Source organism: Notolepis coatsorum (assembly GCF_963971535.1).
Source record: "Notolepis coatsorum genome assembly, chromosome: 20".
Lineage (NCBI taxonomy): Eukaryota > Metazoa > Chordata > Actinopteri > Aulopiformes > Paralepididae > Notolepis > Notolepis coatsorum.
In genome coordinates this window covers 18,866,074-18,890,328 of record NC_140184.1, presented here as the reverse complement: position 1 = coordinate 18,890,328, position 24,255 = coordinate 18,866,074, and the positions used below count along the sequence as shown (strand labels likewise).

Genomic DNA, 24,255 nt, shown 5'->3' with positions numbered 1-24,255 from the left:
AAAGTTAAGCCATGCCAGATGTTTCCATCTCTGCACAGTTTACAAACCTCAGTAAACAGAAGTAACGCAACACACAAATTATCAACCTCTGAACTTATTCAGAGGGGATTTAGAAACTACATGCAGAAACGTAAGGTATAAAGTTCAGGGGATGGTCAGAGCTTCCTTATCACACAAATCTTTACAATGACTGTTTTGAACCTTCTGCCTTTTCCAAGCCCATGAGATGAAGTATTAACTTGTATATTATGACACTGGGTATAAATAAGAAGCAACCTCTCCCCCTCATCCTTTTCCTGTCTTACTGCAAAACAGTCCCCTTGGCCATGGGGAAGGGATTCTATGTCAGCAAAGCAGTGGGGATAGTCGGTGTGGTGGTGGCTGTTGGAGCTGTGGCCACCATCATCGCCTTGTCTGTGGTTTACTCACAGGAGAAGTCAAAGAACGAGGTGGCACCTTCCTCCACTGCTGCACCCACCACCTCCATCCCGGCCACCGTCACCACCCCCTCTGGCCCCAAAGACCCCTGGGAGCTCTACAGACTGCCAGACGCTCTCGCTCCGGTCTCCTACAACGTGACCCTGTGGCCTCGACTGGTGCCAAACCCCGGTGGCCTGTATGTCTTCACCGGACACTCGTCTGTGGTCTTCACCTGCGTGAAGGAGACCGATCTCATCCTCATCCACTCCAACAAGCTGAACCTGACCGTCTTCGAGGGCCACCGGGCTCAGCTGACTGGTCTGGATGGTGTTACAGCACCGACCTTGAGGGAAACATGGCTAGAGGTTCCTACTCAGTACCTGGTTGTCCAGCTCAGTAGTACACTGGAGGTTGGCAAGTCATATGAGCTCTTTACTGATTTTATTGGAGAACTGGCAGATGATCTGGGAGGATTCTATAGGAGTGAATACATGGAGGATGGAGAAAAAAAGTAAGAACACTGTATGTCACACAAACAGAAGTCGTGTTGAGTTCAGCTGAACTGAGCTGCTACTTTAATTTGATTATTACACAGAAATATTTCAACAGTATGGTCAGCAACATTTCAGGTATGGGGAAAAATGTCATGGACTTGAGAACACAAATTAACCATATATATTGCACTAGGATATATTAAAATGTATATTATATAAATAATGTACAATTTTGATTAGCCTAATTGTTCATCCCTACTTAAATGACAACTATAAAAATGAAACAAATCAACACTAAAGAAAGAAAATCCCCATACATAATTTCTGTGCAATCATATGAATTGTGTGGGGTGCGCATACCAGCAACTGCCATTGAATCACACTTTCTTACCATCCTCTTTCAACATCAACATCAATTTAAGTAAAACTAGCAATGTAAAATGACAATGAACTAAATTAAACAAACATTTTTTTTTCATAGTCAATGACATGGTTGTGATAAATTGTAAGGGTTGGTGCTGGGTTTTCTCAGAGTCTTGGCCACCACTCAAATGCAGCCCACGGATGCCAGGAAAGCCTTCCCCTGCTTTGATGAGCCTGCTATGAAAGCTATCTTCCATATGACTCTCATTCACCCCCAAGGAACTGTGGCTCTGTCTAACGCCATCAATCACGGCAAGTGAATTTGATTGCCTCTCAATGCATCTTTCTACAGGAAAGGACTCGGATGAAATAAAATATAGAGGCATATAAAAGATTCTAGGTTTGTCCTGTAACCTGGTTATCTTCTTTTATATGCAAGATAATTTATACTTGCACTCTCTCACACAAACACACTACAGGTCACTTTAAAAAAAGGCCACAAAAAAACCCATAACTGTATATTGTATAGTATTGTATATAGGACTCATTACATTTAATTCTTAAGCTTATAGCATTGTATTTTATCTTAGCACTTTTTATCATGTCTATTTTATTATCTATTCTATTTTATTATTTGTATTTTTTACACAATCAAGGCGGGCATGGCCACCTTCATTTCACTACATGTCTCATGTATGTATGTGACAAATAACCCATTCTGCAATCTGTTAAATAAAGTTTTCATTCATTCATTCATTCATTTCATTCATTCATTGTTACTCCAGATTGAAATTGCATTTCCTCAGCATGTTCTACTCTATTATGTTCCGTAAGCCATTTTGTAGCTCATCGCATGCATAATAACTCATACCCCATTTGTCCATCTGTAGAGCCTGTCAACATCACAGTGGATGGTCAGAATGTCATTGTCACCAGCTTTGAACCCACAGAAGTCATGTCAACTTACCTGCTGGCCTTTGTTGTCTGTGAATTTACCTATATTAGCACACCGCCAGAGGCAGATGTTTTGGTAATCCTTTTTAATATCGTATTGTCATCTTATCATTTGCCCTGAGCTCTTTACCCCAAACAAAGAGGGGTTTGCCTGGGTTACACAGGTATGTTTACAACACAAGATTATAATTTATTTAATTGTTTTATTTGACACTATATACATGCTATTAAATCATCTCTGCATGGAAAAGTACCCAGATCTCATCTAGTACCACTGATGCAATCCTTCACCTTCATTTTACCCTAAATTTACTAATTGGATTACGTGAATGCTATGTAAATGCTGGCCCCTGGGTGGAGGCTTTGTGTACAAGCCAGGTGAAAGCACATGCTGCCCTCTACTGCTCACAGAGAGTCAGTGCAAGTCCATGGACACCATGACTGAATTCAGATCAGAATTAGAAAAGTCATTATTGCCAAGTAAGCTTGCACATACAAGGAATTTGTCTTGGTCGTTTGGTCGTTGCCCTGACAGCGTTACAGAGGACACTGTGAGACGACGGACAACAATTGATTTAATTTTTATTGATTTCATCTTTAAATAAATAAACAACACTGCTTTCAATGTAATGTAATGTATAATATCTGCACCTTTGATTACACTGCCTACTTGCTCACATGCGTATATTCAGAGTTAAATATATCGTTTACACTGCCTATTTTTACTTTCTACTGTACTATATTTTTATAGCCTGTATTTATGTCTTCTACTATTACCCTGCCCATACCTGTACCTCCCCTCCCCCCTCCCCCATGCTGCTATGATGCCTGAATTTCCCCAAAGGGGATCAATAAAGGAATATCTTATCTAATCTTATCTTGTCTTTTCTATACAGATTCGAATTTGGGCTCGCAAGAAGGCCATTCAAGAGAATCAGGGAGACTATGCCTTGGAGAAAACAGGTCCCATTTTGGCCTTCTTTGAGAATTACTACAACTCCACATACCCCCTGACTAAATCCGGTAAGACACACACATTCAATTCAGAGGGCGTGAAAGAAGACATGTCATTACATTTACATTACATTACATAAACATTACATTTGTGAGGCAAAGACAGGGTTTTCCGTCAGGCCAATGAGGAGGAGGAGTGACACTCTCTCTCTCTCTCTCCATTGCAGACCAGATTGCTCTTCCTGACTTTAGTGCTGGGGCCATGGAAAACTGGGGTCTCATCACTTACAGAGAGACAGCCCTGTTGTATAATCCTGCTATGTCCTCCAACGGGGACAAGGAGTGGGTGGCAACAATCATCTCCCATGAACTAGCTCATATGGTAGGTGTTCTTCAGAGGAATCCCCCTTTCAGGCTGTAGCTTCAAAAGTAGACATTTATTTCCCTGAAGATTACAGTGTCTGTTGTTGTTCCAGTTTGAAACTATGCGCTCTCGAAATGAGGAGACTTCAATGACAACATCATGGAATGGTTGAAAGGAAATTGAATTGTGCTAAGTACCATACCTAAGTATCCTACATATATTTCTAAAATGTATATTTCTATTGCTTTATGAGCTTCCGATTGCTTCACCTTAGAGGGTTGAGAGACAGTCATTAACATTTACATTTAGATATTGTTGCAAACAACTTTCTCTCAACCATCTAAGGCAATATAATTGAAAATGCATAAAGCAATAGAAAATATGAATGTATAGCATAAATATAACATGTATATGTAATTCTCTGTAATCTAATAGTAAATTTACCTGTAGGTGGAATTCCTCTTTAAGGTGACAGTACAAAAGTGAAGCCAACTCTATGGTTTTTGCTTTCATGTTCCTCCATTTTATGAACATGATATTATTTATCCACAGTGGTTTGGAAACCTTGTGACCACCAGATGGTGGAATGACTTGTGGCTGAATGAGGGCTTTGCATCCTATGTCGCTTATCTTGGGGCCGACTCCGCTGAACCAAAATGGAACATCGTAAGTCACCCATCTCTCTCTCCTTCTCTCTCTCTCCCCCCTCTCTCTCACCCCCCCCCCCTCTCTCTCTTTGTCTATGTCTATGATCAAGGATGGAAGTTTTAGCTTCTGTCCCGTCAGCAATATTTGGCTTCTATTACGTAAGACTCAGCTCAGTTTGAACTCAAATACAGCACGTTCAAACTTGTCTCTAGAATGGCGGATATTCCATACATTGGATGCATTCTATATTAACATCCATAGAACAATCAATGCATTTTCATTGGAGGAATTCACCTCTGCAGCATTTGTCGTGCTCTGCATGTACTCATTATCATCTCAAATTAATTTGGAATTTTGCCTGAAAATGTATGTAATGAATAGAAGACTAACTCAGTAGTTAGAATGCATTTTCAAAATGGAAAGCAAGTCAATACAGTGGAAAAATGGCTTATCACCAAAACAAACCACTAAGTGCGACAAATTAGAATAATGCAGGGTCCTACATACCTTGTTGTGAACATTATAAGAACCATTATGACCGGTGTACTTAGGCATAAAATAGCTCTCAAAGAAACTGTTCACAACAAGGTCTGTGGATTAATTATCTTGAGTAACCGTGTCATGATTTCTGGAAAGAGACATTGTTGTTGAGTTTTAAAAATGAGCCCCACAAACCCAATGCTAATGCTAATCTTTCCTGTGACAAAATGGCATCCAATGTAATAAAAAAAAATCAACTAACAAACTCGATTCTTGTACCGGATCTCCTCTCTGGTAAACAAGAATACCCTGAAGACTCTGGCAGGAGCACTCATTCAAGGGTACTACGACTATGCTTGCACCTCATGGTACCAAAGCACCTCAAAGGCGCTAAAAACAAAATTACAAACATCTCAAAACAAACTGGTCAGACTACTGCTTGACCTTACTCCTAGAACCCACCTCACCCCTGCCCACTTTGACAACCTAGGATGGCTTAGAGTAGACGACAGAGTACAGCAACTTGCAATGGGCCTGGTCTACAAGATACACTACACGACCAAGGTACCCATGTACATGTCAAAATACTTCTCAAAGGTCAGTGAATACCACGATCACAACACCAGAGGGAGCTCCACAAATCATGTTAAACCCAGATTCGGCTCAAACAAGGGACTAAACACGTTTTGCAATTATGCCACATCAATGTGGAACGCCCTACCTAAAGCTGTAAAGGAATGTGAATCACTACCCACTTTCAAAACCACTCTCAAAGAACACCTACGGGAGACTGCAATTCGATTAATTAATAAAGTTAATAACGTTTTCAATCAATCAATCAATCAATCAATCAATTCAATCAATCAATGACATTATGGCTCCATTGTATCTGAGTGACGGCAGACATCTGTACAGTTGATATCTGCAAATACATACAAGACAAAAAGGGCTTTCTCTTAGGGCCATTTGAGACCTTTTCGGGCAAGACATGAATATAGACTATATATTATAAATATAATATTAATTATATATGTTTTATTGGGACGGTTGGTGAATCCCAAAATCGACCCGAAAAGGTCTCAAATGGCCCTAAGAGAAAGCCCTTTTTGTTGTAAGTCCTTGGTGAATGAGACCCATTGAAACTATCTGGATGGATCGATACGTTGGGTAAGAGAAAAAAACAAAACATTCATTAGAGAAATATCTTATGTCATCCAATCTGCATGGGCTGTTGAACCTGCCATCTGTCTCCCAACAGAAAGATCTGATTGTCCTGAATGAAGTCCAGGGGGTGATGTCTGTGGACGCCCTGGCCTCCTCCCACCCCATGTCGTCCAGGGAAGAGGACATCATGACACCGGAGCAGATCAGTGAACTCTTTGACTCCATCACTTACAGCAAAGTACAGTACAACTCTGCCCTCTCACTACAGTTACCTTGTGTACACCTTTCACCTGCATCTTACCGTCTAGTCCTTCAGTTTTGGTCAGAAGACATTCACAGGTTTGTTTCAGATAAGCAGCATCAGGCGTCACCTGAGTGACTGCATTATTTTCTCCTCATTATGGAGCATGATTTATGATGGGATGGAATGCCTAATACAAACAGTAGGCCAGCGCCAACAAAGACAAAACAAAACAAACTATTTTACATTTACTATTTAACTTATTATACCATCATCGACAGCTGTGATTGTTATTATTTCAAGTTGACTAAAACATTTGTGTTTATAATCTCACCATCGAAATGTCTATTTTCCTATATTTTCGAGCAATCCAACAAGCAATTACTGATTTTTTTTTGCTGCGCCTCCAGAGCTTTATGACAGTCTGGTAGCTCCAGAGGCAGCTGCAGCTACTTCACACTATGTCAAGCTATTGCTTTCCAACACTGGTCACCATTGATTAATTGCAAGTTGAATTACACAAAAACAAGATTCAAGATTCAAGATTCAAGATTGTTTATTGTCATATGCACAGTTAAAACGACAGTTTGCCATACAATGAAAATCTTACTTTGCTAGTCCACCCTTCACAAAAAAATCACACAGTACTTAACTTAAACATATTTAAATACAAGCGAGTGCTAGAAAATAAGATAAAATAGATCAAAATATATATACAATACAACAAGGCACAGTGAGTTACATTGCACGTTCCATGGAGGTGACAGTGGGTCATAGCAGCAGTTAAAAGTGTCTTTAGTGATTCATAGTTCATAGTTCATAGTAGAAGGTGTGTGTGGAGGGGGGGGGGGGGGGGGGGGGGGGCTAGGCATTCAAGAGTCTGATGGCCTGTGGGTAGAAACTGCTTGTCAGTCTCGTGGTTCTGGCTTTCAGACTCCTATATCGCCTGCCTGATGGCAGGAGGTTGAAGAGTCTGTGTTGGGGGTGTGCACTGTCCTTAATGATGTTGTGTGCTCTCCTGGTGGCCCTGGTAGAGTAAATGTCCTGTAGTGAGGGGAAGGCTGCTCCAGAGATGTACTGAGCAGTTTTAATCACTCGCTGGAGTGCCTTCCTGTCCTTAGCAGTGCACGTTGTCTTACTTAATTTAGCCTTTTCCCTGGGGCCTCGTCCATCCCTTGTCAAGAGCTTGTTTGATAAATAAGCGTTCTTCTTCTTGCTGGAATGGAATGGACTACATTTATATATCACTTTTATCCAAAGTGCTTTACAACTAATGCCACACATTCACCCATTCATTCACACACCGACGGCGGAGGCAGCCATGCAAGGTGTTGACCTGCTCATCAGGAGCAGGTAGGGGTTAAGTGTCTTGCTCAAGGACACTTTGACACGCTACCCCAGGAGGAGCTGGAATCTAACCGGGAACCTTCCGATTACCAGACGATTGATTGATTGATTGAAAACTTTATTAACAGATAGGGATTAGGGATAGGGATTCACATTATTTTACGGCTGTGGGTAGGGCATTCCACATTGTTGTGGCATAATTACGAAACGTGTTTAGTCCCTTGTTTGAGCTGAATCTGGGTTGAACATGATTACTGGCAAGTGTATCCAGTTAGCTTGCTGCCACCAGCCTAGTTGACTCGCTCCAGAGGGTGACGTTCTGAAGAAACGAACATGGAACTTACAAAGGGTCCATGCCGAAAATTACTCCACGAAAGTGCTGTGCGCATGTTTGCTGTATCCTGTATAATGGTGGTGTGGCCAGAGCATCTTTGATGTAGCCTAATGACAGATGCAAGAACACTTTGACTATTTGCATGCTGGCTGCATTCTCTAGCAATGGCAAGGACACACACCCACACTCTCGCAAATTCCATGGAATGTGGAACATGCTTGCCACAGCTGTAGGAGGTATTCTCCTGTTCTTGTTTGTAGACAAGGATGTTTTGGCTCTGAAAGTCTCCATGGAAAGTCTGAATGAAACCATGCAATGTCCGACGACCTGTTCGTGCATATGGTTACCTTCGCCTAGTGAAATGCTTTCATCCAGAATGTCCCTGGAGTTTTTCCTGCTGAAAGACATCAGAGTACATGTAATAGTCTAGCCAGGTCATTAAACACCAAAGATCCTGACCCATCTCTGCTCACTGCCGTGGGCATACCATTAAATTATGTACCTGTAGGGGGTGGGAGTCATGCCGTGCTGCCTTCTGGAGACAGAAAATACACGGTGAAAGATCAAAAGAGAATGTATCATAATGGGACAAGCTGATGACTAACCTAACATGTCAAAAGAGAGTGAGAGAGAGAGAGAGAGAGAGAGAGAGAGAGAGAGAGAGAGAGAGAGAGAGAGAGAGAGAGAGAGAATGCAACATACATTTACTTAAAGCGACAGTTTTGGTTTTCACACCTATCACACCTCTCACACCTATCCCACCTCTCACACCTATCACACCGATCCCACCTATCACACCTATCACACCTCTCACACCTATCACACCTCTCACACCTATCACACCTATCACACCTATCACACCTCTCACACCTATCACACCTATCACACCTATCACACCTCTATACCCATTCTGCAATCTGTTAATAAAGTTTTCAATCAATCAATCAATCAATCCGGGCCTGTGACGTCACTGTACCCATTCTGCAATCTGTTAATAAAGTTTTCAATCAATCAATCAATCAATCAATCCGGGCCTGTCACGGTCACTGTACCCATTCTGCAATCTGTTAATAAAGTTTTCAATCAATCAATCAATCAATTAATCAATCAATCCGGGCCTGTCACTGTCACTGTACCCATTCTTCAATCTGTTAATAAAGTTTTCAATCAATCAATCAATCAATCAATCAAACAATCAATCAATCGGTGACTGTACCCATTCTACAATCTGTTAATAAAGTTTTCAATCAATCAATCAGGGCCTGTGGCGGTCACGTGTACCCATTCTGCAATCTGTTAATAAAGTTTTCAATCAATCAATCAATCCCGCAGTGCAACGTGACCCAAATCAGCCAATGCCCGCAGTACAACACTCCAATTCAGCCATTGGGTGGGACGGTCACGTGACCCAAATCAGCCAATGGAAGCGTGCAGGACCTCAGTCTGCGGGACCTCAGCCTGCGGGACCCCAGCCTGCTGGTGCTGTGGTTCTGCAGCTAGATACTATTGATTTGAGCACTGAGTGATTGACATCTGGCCATTACTGCAGTTATGGGATCAGGCCAGATCAGAGAGCTTAGAGCTGTCACTTGGACATTTTTGAAGAAAAAAAAATTCACTGGCATTGTTTTTTTCACAGAGGAAAACATTTAAAAAAAAAAAAAAAAAAAAAAAAAACAATAATAATAATAATAATAATAATAATAATAATAATAATAATAATAATAATAATAATAATAATAATAATAATAATAATAATAATAATAATAATAATAATAATAATTAAAAAAAAATATATATATATATTAACCCATTCTCTGCCACCACTTTGATCATCCTAAACCATTCTCTGCCAGTACTATGGAGATGTTCACCTTCTTTGCAGGGCTATAACTTTTTAAATTGTATTGCTAAATTGACATTACTATGGCCCATTCAACATCGATTATCTATCGTTCAGGGTGTAGGAACGTTTTACTTTTTCATTCACACATTCATAGGAAAATACCGTCTAGAGTATAAATATGTTTTTATCGTTTTCTGCAGTATTTCCTAGAACGTGAGATATAGACATAAATGCATATATTAGATTATCAAATGCCGTTTGATACCGATCAACGTTATATTAAAAATTTCAACTGTACATGGTCCTAACCGTTATGACTGATCATCCGCGGGTGAACGGAGGGGGGGGGGGGTCATTTATAATTCCGTGACCGACGTTAAATGATTTATGTAGTATGGGTGATATATAGATCAGAGCAGTTTGTATCGAAAATGATCAAGAAAAACGCTGAAACTTACGTCAGCTTCCTCGTAGCGTTGGGCAATGAGAGTGGAGCAAACAGATCCCAGTTATGTGATGTGGATCGATGCGATCCAGTTCCGGTTTGTATAATACTAATATACGCCCAAATCATGTGGATTATTGAGTTATGGCAACGGATCGATATCCACGGTGTGTGTCTTGAGTCCAGGGACGATAAACGAGTGCCCGGACGGAATAGTGAGACGCACCGGGAACCCAAGAGATCGACTTCCGGTTGCAACTCGCCGATCAGCCACCAGGTGGCAGTATTGAAGCGTTGGAGAGTTGTGATGGCTCACACAGTATATGACAAGGCTCCGTGGATGAAATATGAATACCATGGCGAAAATATGAACTTGAAACACGTCGTACGCCGTTATTGGCAGAATTCGCATGAACTTGAAACCCGTCGTACAACGTGATTGGCGGGAAAAGGGTTAATAATGTTTTTTTTCTTTCTGTATATTACTCTTGCTGTATATTACTAGTGAAGCACTGCCTCACTAGTAGTCATGCAATAACCTCCACTGGTTGACTCATGTTGATAAGAGTATTAAAACTTGGAACTTGAAAAAGATCTGTTTAAGGTAGATAAAAAAATAAATAAAAAATCGATTAATTTGCGATTAATTGCGAGTTAACTATGGACAATCATGCGATTAATCGTGATTAAATATTTTAATCGATTGACAGCACTACTAATTATATGATTGCAACTCAAAAGACGCGTGCGCTGAGCAGTTTTACCTACAAGATGATATTGACTAAATAAATGGTCAATTGTATCACAATTTCTACAGTTATTACTTTAATCCTTCCTGTTCCGTATAACCCTTAACTCCCCTGCCCGCGTGATTACATATGCACGCCGCATTTCTCGGAGACGCTCTCTGATTGGCCGACGCCTGTTTCTACACTGGTTAAGTTTAGGCACTCTTCGAAGTTGGTTAAGGTTAGAGTTTGTCTTAGAGCGTGACGGCAAGTTCTTTCGACGGTTAAGCTTAGGCACTCTTTCGAAGTTGGTTAAGGTTAGAGTTTGTCTTAGAGCATGGTGATAGAACGCCAGGTAGTTTGCAGGCTGTTTGACGAGGAAATGGGCAAAGACACAGCTCGTCACGGATTGGGCAAACGCGTCAGTGGCCAATCAGAGAGCGTCAGTCAGTGCCAATCAGAGAGCGTCTCCGAGAAATGCGGCGTGCATATGTAATCACGCCCCCTGCCCTGCTGATGTTATGTGACTCTCATTGTCTTTTCAGGGAGCTGCAGTTCTGAGGATGCTCTCAGAGTTCCTTTCTGAGGGGGTCTTTTCCAAAGGACTCAGGGTGAGTAGCCTATAGTATATACTATAATATACTGTATCATATTATCATAGTTTGCCTCTACAACTACTGTAGTTTCATAAAACATATAAATCAATCATCAAAAACATCAATACATATTTTATTATATTCCCACATAATGCTGCATAATGTAAAGTGAGCTACTGAACAAACTGTAATGGCCATTTTCTCCAAATTACATATTCCCTTTACGCAAAACACGTTTTCCCACCACTAAATTTGATATGCAATTTTATTTTTCTTAAACAGGAAGTGATGTGTTACTTGACAAATATGTTTGTTGTACAAGGTAGTATCACCATTGTTGATGCCTAAAACATAGATTTACAGCCTGGATCTGTTTAGACTGGCAATATAGGCAACTATTGTTTCTGCCATCAACCCAGTAAAATGTTGAATGTGAAAGCAACAGCAAAATAGGGAAGATTTTTAAGCCTAACAAATGCTAAAACAATTTGCTTCTTATATCTCAACCGAAAACAGTGGTTATTAGATATACATAAACAACTCCCAGTCCATGGTAAACCAGACAGGCTTCTAACGGTGGACTATCCCTTAAGTAAAGTTGTGGAGAATGATTCTCATGATGTGGCCCACTGATACTATGGCATACTTTCATATTGTTTCCCTAACAGTAGCAGAGGTCTAGAGTGTGGCGTGCCGCAAGGAAGTTGCCTAGGACCTTTGCTCTTCTCTGTATTTACTAATGACCTATCTTGGGCTACCAAATGTGCTACAACAGTTCTTTATGCAGATGATTCAACATTATATTACGCTGCACCATCATGCAATGTACTTAATGAAGTTTTGAGTAGAGAACTTAAAGTTGTGCATGACTGGGTAGTATGTAATAGACTTGTCCTTAATATCTCCAAGACTAAATGTATTGTGCTGGGAACAAGGCACAGGTTATCTACAAATCCAAAGCTTCATTTAAACTTGTGTAATTCAGCAGTTCAACAAGTTGAAAGTACTAAACTCCTTGGAGTGATGCTGGATTGCACTCTGTCTTGGTCTCAGCATATTAATTATATTGTTTTAAAAATGGGAAGAGCAATTGGTATTTCCAGGAAATGTGCTTCTTTTGTTGCCCGTCCCCTTTTATGTCAGATAGTGCAAAGTTTAGTTTTATGTCATCTTGACTATTGCTCTGCGATGTGGTCATCTGCTGCCAGTGGTGACCTCAGGAAGCTCCAGGTGGTCCGGAACAGGGCAGCACGGTTGGTACTGGGCTGCTCACTAAGGTCTAATGTGAGCCGTATGCATGCCCGCCTCTCTTGGCTTAACGTTGAAAATAGATTGTCTTTTAATATACTTGTGCTGTTCAAGTTGGTCATGAGCAGTAAAACTCCTGTTTTTATACATAATCAGATTGTTTTTAGTAATACTGTGCACGAGCATTACACCAGAGGTTCCAGTAGTGGGCAGCTTGAATTGCCAGGTCCTAGAACCAGCACTTTGGGGAGATCTTTTATTTTTAGAGCATTAACTCTTTGGAATGGCCTGCCTCGGAACCTCTGCTGCATTTACAGTAGATTCACTTTTAAAAAGAATCTTAAATAGTTTTTAAATCGTTTTTAACACTGTAAAGTAATTTTTTGTTTTTGTTTTACACTAATGTAATTTTAGCTATCTTAATTGTTACAGTAGGTTCATTATGCATTGTGTGTACTGACTTTTAATAATTTTGTTTTTGCAATAGTGATTGTTTTTGTATGTTTTTTTGTGTGTGGACCCCAGGAAGACTAGCTGGTTGCTATCGCACCAGCTAATGGGGATCCCTAATAAAATCAAATAAAAAAATCTAACAGATAATTTTTGTTTTTCAAATCCATCTCTTTACAGACTTATTTGGACGAATTCAAGTATGGCAACACAGTTTACACAGACCTTTGGAAGCACCTACAGATAGTAAGTAACACCATCTTCAATGTACAATCCTCTCACGTGATGGCTTGCATGATTGCTGCTTTTCTTTATGAACTGTGCAATAAATGACCACCATAGGCATAAGGTTTAAAGGGTAAGTTCAGAACTTTGGAGCCCTTGCCCTATTTCCAATTTACCAATGATGTTATAGATTAGTAGCGCCCTCTCTCTGCACAATCCATGTTGTTATACTGGAGACCCGCAGCTTCAGCTGGTTTGCCACAAAACGAATACACTGTAAACTAATGGAGCTACGTGTCAGACTGTACAAGCCCAGAGATAAATGCTGAAATCTACACTACAGTGCAGCCAAATCAAGGATGCTTATTGTTGAGTGTGTTCAATTGCTTTTTACAATGCCCCCATTACACGAACATTAGTAAAAAAAAAAATCCTTTAACCCTTTCACAGAATGAATGAAATGAATGAATGAATGAACTTTATTTAACAGATTGCAGAATGGGTACAATACAGTACGGCTCAATACATACAATTGTTACGGGGATGCAGACCAGAGAAAGACATTTGTCTTGTTTACATCAGGGTCCCCCAAACCACTACCACTACCACACTACAAAGGGTTAATGTGTTCACGGCCACACTACAGAAGGTTAACCTTCTGTAGTGTGGTAGTGAAAGGATTAACCTTCTATAGTGTGGCAGTGAAAGGGTTAAATAGCCAAAATTATGTCTGGAACTTAAAGTTTTTGGGGCACGAGCCTTGCGTTAATTCACTTTCTAGTCCAGACTGAAAAGCACTATCCACAGGCCATCAGGCGTGTAAAAATCGACATTCAAAAAACGTATGTTTTTACTTACTTACGCCTGCTACCCCTTCTGGGGCATAGGCCGTCAACAAGTGATCTCCAAGCATCTCTGTCTTGAGCTGTTCTCTCCAGTTGGTTCCAGGTCATCTTCATGGTCTTGGTGTCTGCCTCCAGGTCTCTGCGCCAGGTGTTTCTCGGGCGGCCCCTTTTCCGCTTGCCCTGCGGGTTCCATGTTAGGGCTTGTCTGGTGATAGTACTTGCGGGCTTTCGCAGGGTGTGGCCTATCCAGCGCCATCTGCGTTTCTTAATTTCTTCTTCTGCGGGCAGCTGGTTTATTCTCTGCCAGAGTTTGCAGTTGCTGATGGTGTCTGGCCATCGGATGTGGATGATCTTCCGCAGGCAGCTGTTAATGAAGACCTGCACTTTCCTGATGGTTGCAGCTGTAGTTCTCCACATCTCTGCTCCGTATAGTAGGACTGCCTTGACGTTGGTGTTAAAGAATCTGACTTTGGTGTTGGAAGTCAGTTCTTTTGAGCTCCAGATGTTCCGTAATTGCACGAATGCTGTACGTGCTTTCCTTATTCGTGCTCTAATGTCAGCATCTGTGCCGCCCTGCTTGTCAATAACACTGCCAAGGTAGGTAAAGGCTTCAACTTCTTCCAAAGCCTCGCCATCCAGCATGATTGCGTTGGTGTTGTTTGCTGCATTGGTCTTGAGGATCTTAGTCTTGCCTTTGTGGATGTTGAGTCCCACTTGCGCGGAAGTGGATGCCACGTTGTTGGTCTTCTCCTGCATCTGTTGTTGGGTGTGCAACAGTAGTGCCAAATCGTCAGCATAGTCCAAGTCGTCCAGTTGCGTCCAAGGTGTCCACTGAATCCCGTACCTTCTCTGTGCTGTGGAGGTCTTCATTATCCAGTCAATGGCCAGCAGGAAGAGGAAGGGCGAGAGCAGACAACCTTGTCTGACCCCAGTCCTCATTTGGAATGCCTCTGTGAGCTGCCCTCCTTGCATGTCAGTCCCTCATAGGAGTTCCTGATGATGGAAACAATCTTGGTCGGCACCCCGTAATGTCGGAGAAGCTTCCAGAGGGTCTCTCTGTCTAGGCTGTCAAAGGCTTTCTCATAGTCCACAAAGTTTATGTACAGGGGCGAGTTCCACTCTATCGACTGCTCCACGATGATGCGCAGCACTGCAATTTGGTCTGTGCAGGATCAGTCTTTGCGGAAACCAGCTTGCTCATCGCGGAGTTGTGCATCGATGAGGTCCTTCATCCTGTTCAAGATAACTCTGTTAAAAACTTTCCCTGGCACTGATAGCAGTGTGATCCCTCTGTAATTTGCGCAATTGCTAAGGTCGCCTTTCTCTGGGATCTTGATGAGATAGCCCTCTTTCCAATCTCCTGGCATGTCTTCTTCCTCCCATATCTTCATGAAGAGTGGGTGGAGCATCTTCACGTGGTTTCTATATCTGACTTCAGTGCCTCCGCAGGGATGTTGTCTGGTCCTGCAGCCTTTCCGTTCCTCAGCTGCTTGATAGCCTTCCTAATTTCTTCCCTGGTTGGTGCGTTGCAGGCTATGGGTAGGTCTGTGTCAGCCTGTGCGATGTCTGGTGGGTTCTGTGGTGCTGGCCGGTTTAGAAGTTCTTCAAAATACTCCATCCATCTGTTCTTCTGTTGCTCCTCTCCCATTGTTATCGGTCTTCCCTCTTTGTCCTTCACAGGTCGTTCTGGTTTGCTGTACTTTCCTGCCAGCTTCTTGGTGATGTTGTACAGTTCTCTCATATTCCCCTCTCTTGCTGCTTGCTCTGCCTCTGTTGCCAGGTCATCCATATACCTTCGCTTGTCTGCTCTGATGTATGTTTTTAGCAGGAATTAAAAAGCCACTCCTTTCTATCCCTCTCCATGTGTTGCCTGATATTGTACCCTTTGTCATTGCCAGGCGGTGGACAGCGCCTCCCCCAGCCTGGAGCTGCCTCACTCTGTGGAGGTCATCATGAACCGCTGGATTCTTCAGATGGGGTTCCCAGTGGTCACCATAGACACCCGGACAGGACACATCAGCCAGGACCACTTCCTGGTGGACCCCGACTCTGTTGTGGACAGACCTTCTGAATTCAAGTAGGTTCCTGTCCACGTTGTGCAAAAGACCTTCTGAGTTCATCTGGGATTTTATTCAGGACTTGATCTTAACTTCTTGGCTCACCAGCCACTGTGGCTATTGGTTTTCTGAAGTCACTAGCCACTCAGCACTCATACAGCCAGAATCCTGCTCCACAAAAAGTCATAAAGGTTACTGATGATTGTGGACATAACATGTTATTTAAATAAATAACCATTATAGCTATACAAACAAATGAACCCTTTCACTGCGACAATACAGAAGGTTACTGTGTGTGTGTCATTGTCATTGTCTTTTTTTCAACCAGGGAGAGGGACAGGCCACATGGGGTTGTGTGGAGAATGGGTTGTCCTGCTGTTGCCAGTGTGTGAATGCATGTGCTTGTGTACATTACATTTAATGCCCCTGTTACAGTGATAGGGACACCGTACTGCTAGTGTGATGGTGTGCCTGGTGCCAGTGTATGGCAGCCATTGAGCCTGCATAGCCCAAGGTTGGGTGCTACAGTTTTTTTTGTGTGTGTCTAGAAAAAGCACTATATAAATGCAATTCATTCATTTATTCACATTTAGGACATTGCCACGTCTTCATTTGGCGGGTGTTAATGTCAAGCCCTGGTTGTATTTGATGTTACTCTATATAATATACCATGTATATTAATGAATCGTATCGAACCACTAATATATCATGAACATACACACACCACCACCAGTCACCACAATGTGTGTGTGTGTGTGTGTGTGTGTGTGTGTGTGTGTGTGTGTGTGTGTGTGTGTGTGTGTGTGTGTGTGTGTGTGTGTGTGTGTGTGTGTGTGTGTGTGTGTGTGTGTGTGTGTGTGTGTGTGTGTGTGTGTGTGTGTGTGTGTGTGTGTGTGTGTGTGTGTGTGTGTGTGTGTGTGTGTGTGTGTGTGTGTGTGTGTGTGTGTGTGTGTCTAGCTACCAGTGGTTTGTGCCTGTTACGTGGACGAAGACAGGCGTGGCTCAGAAACAGTACTGGCTCCTTAACAAAACAGGTATGTCTCTATGTGGTTTCAAGAACAAATTGAGGCTCAGGCTTAAAGGAACACGCCAACATTTTGGGAAATTAGCTTACTTCTCCAGAGAGAGACAAGAAGATAGATACCAGTTTCCTCTCTGTGCGTTCAGTAGAATCTGGCTGCATGTTAGCCTAGCTTAGCACAATGAATGGAAGTGGACATGTACGGGTAGCCTACGCATTGTCCAACTAACACCTCTCCCGAAGGCTACCCGTACATGTCCGCTTCCATTCATTGTGCTAAGCTAGGCTAACGTGCAGCTAGATAGCTTTCTACTGAACTCACAGAGAGGAAACTGGTATCTATCTTCTTGTCTCTCTCTGGAGAAGACGATAAGCTAATTTCCCAAAATGTTGCCGTGTTACTTTAAGGAATAATAACGTGTGATTCTTCAAACTCCATCCCTGAACAGAAGCAAATGAAAACATGGTGGTCAGCAGCGGTGAGTGGGTGCTGGCCAATATAAACACGGTGGGGTTCTACAGGGTGAACTATGACTCTGGTAACTGGGAGCGTCTCCTTGAAAAGCTCGCCACAGACCATCAGGTACAAACACTCCCAGTGGGATCCAGTGCCTATACTTTCCTTCACAATACTTAACCAGTGAATTCTACCCTGCAAACCGAAGAAGATTATTGAATCAAATGATCTTTTATTTTCCAGGGAATTCCAGTAATCAACCGTGCTCAAACTATCGATGATGCTTTTAATCTGGCAAGGTAATGTGATATTTCCATAAAGCATGGCCGTCAAGTTTATTTTCAAAAGATGGATTTTTAACCAATTGCATTTGTACCTTTCAGGGCAAGGATTGTAAGCACAACATTGGCTCTGAGAACCACCAAGTTCCTCTTTAAAGAAAGAGAATACATGCCATGGCAGACAGCCAATCGCAACCTAGACTACTTCTTCCTCATGTTCGATCGCACTGAAGTGTATGGACCCATGCAGGTTGGTGAATATTAAAAATAGATGCTGTGTATGCAAATAGATGACTGTATACAAGTGTGAAATCAAACACGTAATCATGTCAGGCCCCTTTTTATCATTAAAACACAGAAAAAGAAGATGCTATTCTTGCTATTATTGCAATGTTGCAAATTTGTCATCCCGATCTTGAAACTAACTAAAGTAAACGTTGTGACATCTTTCCCCCGCCAGGCTTACATTAAGAAACAAGTCGGTCCTCTTTTTGACCACTTCAAAAATATCACCATCGATTGGACCAAGATACCCGATGGACATAGTGACCAGTAAGGCTGTTTCCAATATAACGTACATAGTGATCAGTAAGGCTGTTTCAAATATAACGTACTGACCAGTAATATAACATACTGACTGTGGAGTACATGCTATCATACAGAGATATGCAGGTGTATAAGTATATAGAGGGTGTGTTGAAGCTCTTGGTGGTTAGGAAATGTAGTCAACGAAATGAGGTGTCTAGTCAGGACACGGGAGGCAGGAACGTCCTTTGAGGAGTTTTATTATTAATTATGGTAGATACACAGTCCCCCTTAACATGGTGGGAGTGTGGTTCTAAATGGGGAGGAAACAAAGACATCAATGTTACATCATTCAGTCTATACTATTGCTATAAGTAACATAAACCTCCAGAGTGGGACTAACGACAGGACAAACAGTGCTTTACAGATACTAATTACAGGGATAAACAGTGCTAAACAGGTACTAAATACTATAATCAACAACATAGATTATACTCAATAGGCTAGGTTATCACTATAAAACATACTGGTAAATTGCTTTCTAAACAGCTGGTAGAATTATAACATTACTATAAACCACCAACAATAACTAAGCATCCTCATTATACACATATTTAGCACTTACTTGTGGTCATGGACGCACACGAACTGAGGAAATCAACTCAAGCCCAATGTAATATAAGCTGACTGACTAACACCACTGACATGTCGGACACGTGACGTCCTCTACAAAAGGGGGCGTTGCCTAGTATCGAGTTGCATCCCCCTGTAAATACACATTCATGTACCTGGACAGTTCCATAATGTCAATACAAAGTGCATGTCTCTGTTTTTCTATATGATGTGCATGTCTCTGTAAGGGGGCAGCATTCTCATTCCCTTCCTACTCTTGTGTTTCTCCAGGTACAACCAGGTCATTGCCATCTCCATGGGCTGCAGCACTGGTGTGGAGGGCTGTAAGGAGCTGATTATTGGCTGGTACAGAGAATGGATGAAGAACCCCGCCAATAACTCGTAGGTTCCCAGACCACTCCTTCCTTCCTGGTGGATTGATGTCACTCACCGTGTGATTTGCTTCGGGCTTCAATCATTATATATTGCAGATCGCTGCGTCGTCTGAGTGATTAATTAATTAATGTGGTTTAGTGTGAGAGCTTTGTCTCTTGTTTATATTCACTGGCATTCAGCCTGGCACCTATATCTGGATGGACTGCGTGTTGCAGTGCCTCGTGAAAATAAGCGGTCAGTCTGAATTCGGATTAGTGTGATTTTAAGTGGAATTAACTGACATTGAACAGAAGCAAACCGTATCTAAACCGACCGCTATGTTTTCCTTTTCAGGGTTATCTTGTGTCGTTGTCGATTATCCTAACAAGCTAATAAACTGTTTACTACCATCATTACTTCTATTCAGTAAAGGTTCATTCCACTTGTAATGATTGTAATCAGAATTCAGCCAAACAGAATTTTAATTAGCCACGGTAACGTGCCGTAATGTGGTCGTTTTCACGGAAGTCTGGCAAAGTGAGAAGATGGAGCATCAACACTCCTTGATCCCGTGGTACATAAAGGTTTTTACCACTACAATCAATGTCCTATTCTATTGCGTTTAGAGCTTCTTCAATATATCAAGTAGGCCTAATATACCAAGAGGTGAAAGAGCCTCTAGTCCCACTTCCTTCCTTCCTTCCTTCCGTCCTCATTATCATAATGACCTTGACTCTGTTTGTCCCGGACTGTCCAGGATTCATCCCAACCTGAGGTCCACAGTGTACTGCAGTGCCATAGCAGCAGGAGGCGTTGAGGAATGGGACTTTGGCTGGTCCATGTACAAGAACGCCACCATCGCCTCAGAGGCTGACAAACTGATGTATGCACTATCCTGCACCAAAGTACCCTGGCTGTTAAACAGGTTAGTAGGGATAAAAATCCTGGCTTGACAGTGAGTGGTCAATGTTTTTTTTTTTATAGTACATATTGAGCATTTGAGCATACATTTGACTTGTCCTAATTGGGGTTTTGCTTTAGGTATCTTGAATATTGCCTGGATCCAAAGATGATTCGTAAGCAGGATGCCACATTTACTATTGTTTATATTGCTGATAATGTCATCGGGCAGCCCCTGGCTTGGGACTTTGTCCGAGCCAACTGGGACCATATATTCAATGAGTGAGTAATCACTGAATATACCAACTGTGTATAGATTCACTAGTTGCTAATACAGTCATTTAAGTGAATGTCAGTTATTTCCCTTCTCATAATTTTCTTTTCTTCTAGCTATGGTGGTGGATCATTTTCCTTTTCAAGACTGATTAGTGGAGTGACCAAGCGTTTTGCCACTGACTTTGAGTATAAACAGGTATGTTACAATTATTCATGTTTTGTTTGTTTGTAATGTAAGAACCCTTGGAATTTACTCTAAGCCCAGATATTTCATCAAATGTCCTACATTTTGCAATGCTGATGATGATGATGATAATGATGATTGTTCTTATCCCTGTTTTGATAGCGTTACTGAGGTAGTGCTTGTTTTTCATTTTCATCCCCCATTTAGGTTTCAGTTGAACAGAGAGCAACCTACACTATGCATGCAAAACAGTTCTCTTGTTTTGTCTAAGCCTTGGAGTTGATATGTCCTTTTACTATTCTGTCTAGCCTTGCTCAGGCATGCAATTGCTAGGACAGAATAATGATGCTGTTTTTGTTGTTGTTGTTGATGATGATGATAATGATTACCGTAATTCCTCTAATAGTAACCGGGTCTCAAATACAAGCCGGGTCTCTTAATGGCCGGGTGCGCTCTTGAGCTAAGCAATTATAAGCCGGCCTCCTAATACAAGCCGGGTTACTAATATACTGAGCTGCATACTGAGCTAGTTACTTGATTTCACTTTGAAAACGTTGAAATGACCAGTGACCACCTGTAATTGCACTGTTTACTATTTCATACAGTACTTGGTTTCAATAAATGAACCCAGTACATTTTACTGGGTTCAAACTGACACAAAATGTTGATTTATTCATTATGATCCGTTTGAAAATTTGAAATATAGGCCTCCCTCTTATACAGGCCTCCTCCTAATACAAGCCTGGTACCCGCTACAGTTGAAACAAATACAAGCCGGGGTTACTATTAGAGGAATTACGGTATATAATGATGACAATAACAACAGAGTCAGTGAGGAAAATGCCAATGATGTTGTCACCCTTCATCTTGATGATGATGAACATGGTGATCCTATGGTTTTATATAGGTATACAATCATGTTAATGTCTCCCTCTGTTCTATACAGTTGCAGCAGTTCAAAGCAGACAATGCAGAGGGAGGATTTGGTTCTGCTACCACCGCTCTGGAACAGTCTCTGGAGAGGACCAAGGCTAATATAAACTGGGTGGCCTTGAACAAGGACCAAGTACTCAGTTGGTTCACTGACGAAGCCGCCTCACCAACCTATTAACCTAAACATACTGCCTAAAATGTAAATTATTTTTAAACGTTTTTATCATGCAAATATTTGGTATGATTGCTGCCTTGAATGTGTCACAGCTATGCAACGCCGTCATAATCACTGGCTGTCATCTGATAACCGTTAATTGCCTCCACCTGGAAGCTGGGCTATTTTACTGTTCTCTTTGTTTCAGATGCTGAGTCTTGAGCAGAGATTGCCTTGAATACATGCTGGTCTAGTAGTATATCTGTTAGTCTCCTAGTCTGCTCAAGCAGTTAGTAGTTCGTTTGACCATTGTCTTTTGGTCATTTGTTATTTTTGCCCTGCGGTTTTTGCGGCTATCAGTCTCTTAGTTTATAAGCCCTGTTGGCTTTTGTTTTGTTATTCCTGATTGGTTTAATAAAAATATTGGTTTAGATCCAGACCTGCCTGCCCTTGTCTTCTCTGCACTTGAGTCCTGACAACCGTTCAGACACTCAACCGACCTGACAATCAGTTAGGTCAATTGCATGGAGTTGCTATAATATTTGAAAGGCGATGCCTTTGAATTCCAGCAATTACTTCCCCCCCCCCAGTTCAGTTTGCATTAGTGAACCTTACTCTTGTCTGATATTGCCTGAAAATATGTGATTGTTCCCTTGAGAGTTGAGAGTGAATGACTCAGAAATGTGACTTGTGAGAATTGTCTACTGTATGATTTCTTTTTACATTTTATGGTTCAGAACTGTTAGCTCTTCCATAAAATCAAGCTCACTTGAGTTGGGTGTAAAAGTGCAGAGAATCTTTCGGGATCCACAAATGCAATCTCCCATTCATTGTCAATGGCGCAGGTTCAGACTGTGCACACAAGCCTTTGTTCTCTGGTTTCTAGAAAAATAGCCGTCACACTTGCTTTAAAAACGGACTTAAGCCATATAAATAACAGATACATATCGATGGCCGAAGAGCAAAACCTCCTATCTGAAAAACGTGTTGTTTTCTTGCAGAAAGCAGAATGCTATTTTATATTTTAAGGATACTCAATACAATACACAGTTTTCTACTAGATTACTCTGTTGTGTGTTAACAATATCGACCAGGTATTAGTGCCTCGCAAAGTGTAGGTAGGAGATTTCCCCCCACTTGTTTTGTTTAATGCAGATAGGAGTTGTTAAAAAGTTGTTTACATTTTTTTTCCATCAATGACAAAACTGAGGAAAACAAAAACAAACCATGTGAACTTTGGAAATTACTCAATAATAGACTATGCTGCAGTAAAAAACTTAAAACCAGATTCTCAAACATAAACATAAAGACGGACAACACGCTCATCACAGACAAGCTGGATGTAGCCAATTACTTAAACATCTTCTTCACAAACATAGCCACAACACTGGTAAACAAACTACCCTCCCACTCAGGGAATTATGGGGTAGAACACATAGTAGCATACTACAAAAACCTAGGGGTCCGCAAAGACGACTTCAAACTAGAAATGGTAACAACCGATGAGGTACTCAAAAAACTGAGCGCCCTCCAACCTAACAAGGCCACTGGCCATGACAACATCCCCTCCAAATTCCTCAGAGACTCAGCAGCCGCCATCACCCCAGTCATCACACACATAATAAACCTCTCCATAAAACAGGGACACGTCCCCAAGGACTTCAAAATTGCGAGAGTGACCCCTCTGCACAAAAAGGGCAGCAAATTAGACCCAGGCAACTACCGCCCTGTTTCTATCCTTACCTCCATCTCGAAAGTCATGGAGAAAATAGTCTACGAACAGGTCGAAAAGTACCTGGCGGAAAAAAATCGAATCTACGAATTCCAATCTGGCTTCAGTACATCCCTCTCCACTGACACATGCCTTCTCTATTTGAACGACCACATCAAACAAGAGGTGGATGTGGGCAAATACTGCGGCATGGTCATGCTGGACCTACAAAAGGCCTTCGACACTGTCAATCACTCCATTCTGATTGACAAGCTAAAAGCAATTGGTTTTGATAGTTTATCAGATGCAATCCTACCTTGAGGGGAGAGAACAGATGGTGGAGGTAAACGGTACTCTATCCCCCCCTCTCACAGTGAGCTGTGGTGTTCCACAAGGAAGCATACTAGGACCGCTACTGTTCCTAATTTATGCAAATGACATGTCGTCAGCTTGTGACTGCAACTTGTTCTTGTTCGTGGACGACTCAGCCCTGCTGGTCTCTGACAAGAACAAGTTACAGGTTGAAAAAACCCTCAGCTCTGAACTCGGCAGAATCTGCACCTGGCTCGCTGATAACAAACTATCATTACACATGGGTAAAACAGAGTCCATTCTCTTCGGAT

The 24,255-nt window shown here is 41.7% G+C and overlaps 1 protein-coding gene across 1 annotated transcript; it reads left to right on the top strand.

Moving 5' to 3' along the window:
- Positions 1–326: 326 nt before the first annotated feature.
- Positions 327–21,945, top strand: LOC311246818 (aminopeptidase N-like; the record flags this gene model as incomplete). Its single annotated transcript, XM_084337064.1, has 20 exons — positions 327–931; positions 1,447–1,589; positions 2,168–2,307; positions 3,128–3,254; positions 3,413–3,567; positions 4,102–4,215; positions 5,936–6,079; positions 11,328–11,393; positions 13,257–13,322; positions 16,045–16,223; positions 17,161–17,237; positions 17,674–17,807; positions 17,925–17,980; positions 18,065–18,212; positions 18,423–18,514; positions 19,391–19,501; positions 20,232–20,399; positions 20,516–20,656; positions 20,765–20,846; positions 21,781–21,945. The coding sequence occupies 20 exons, from the start codon at positions 327–329 to the stop codon at positions 21,943–21,945; spliced, it is 2,913 nt and encodes a 970-aa protein (XP_084193190.1).
- Between the last annotated feature and the right edge of the window lie 2,310 nt (positions 21,946–24,255).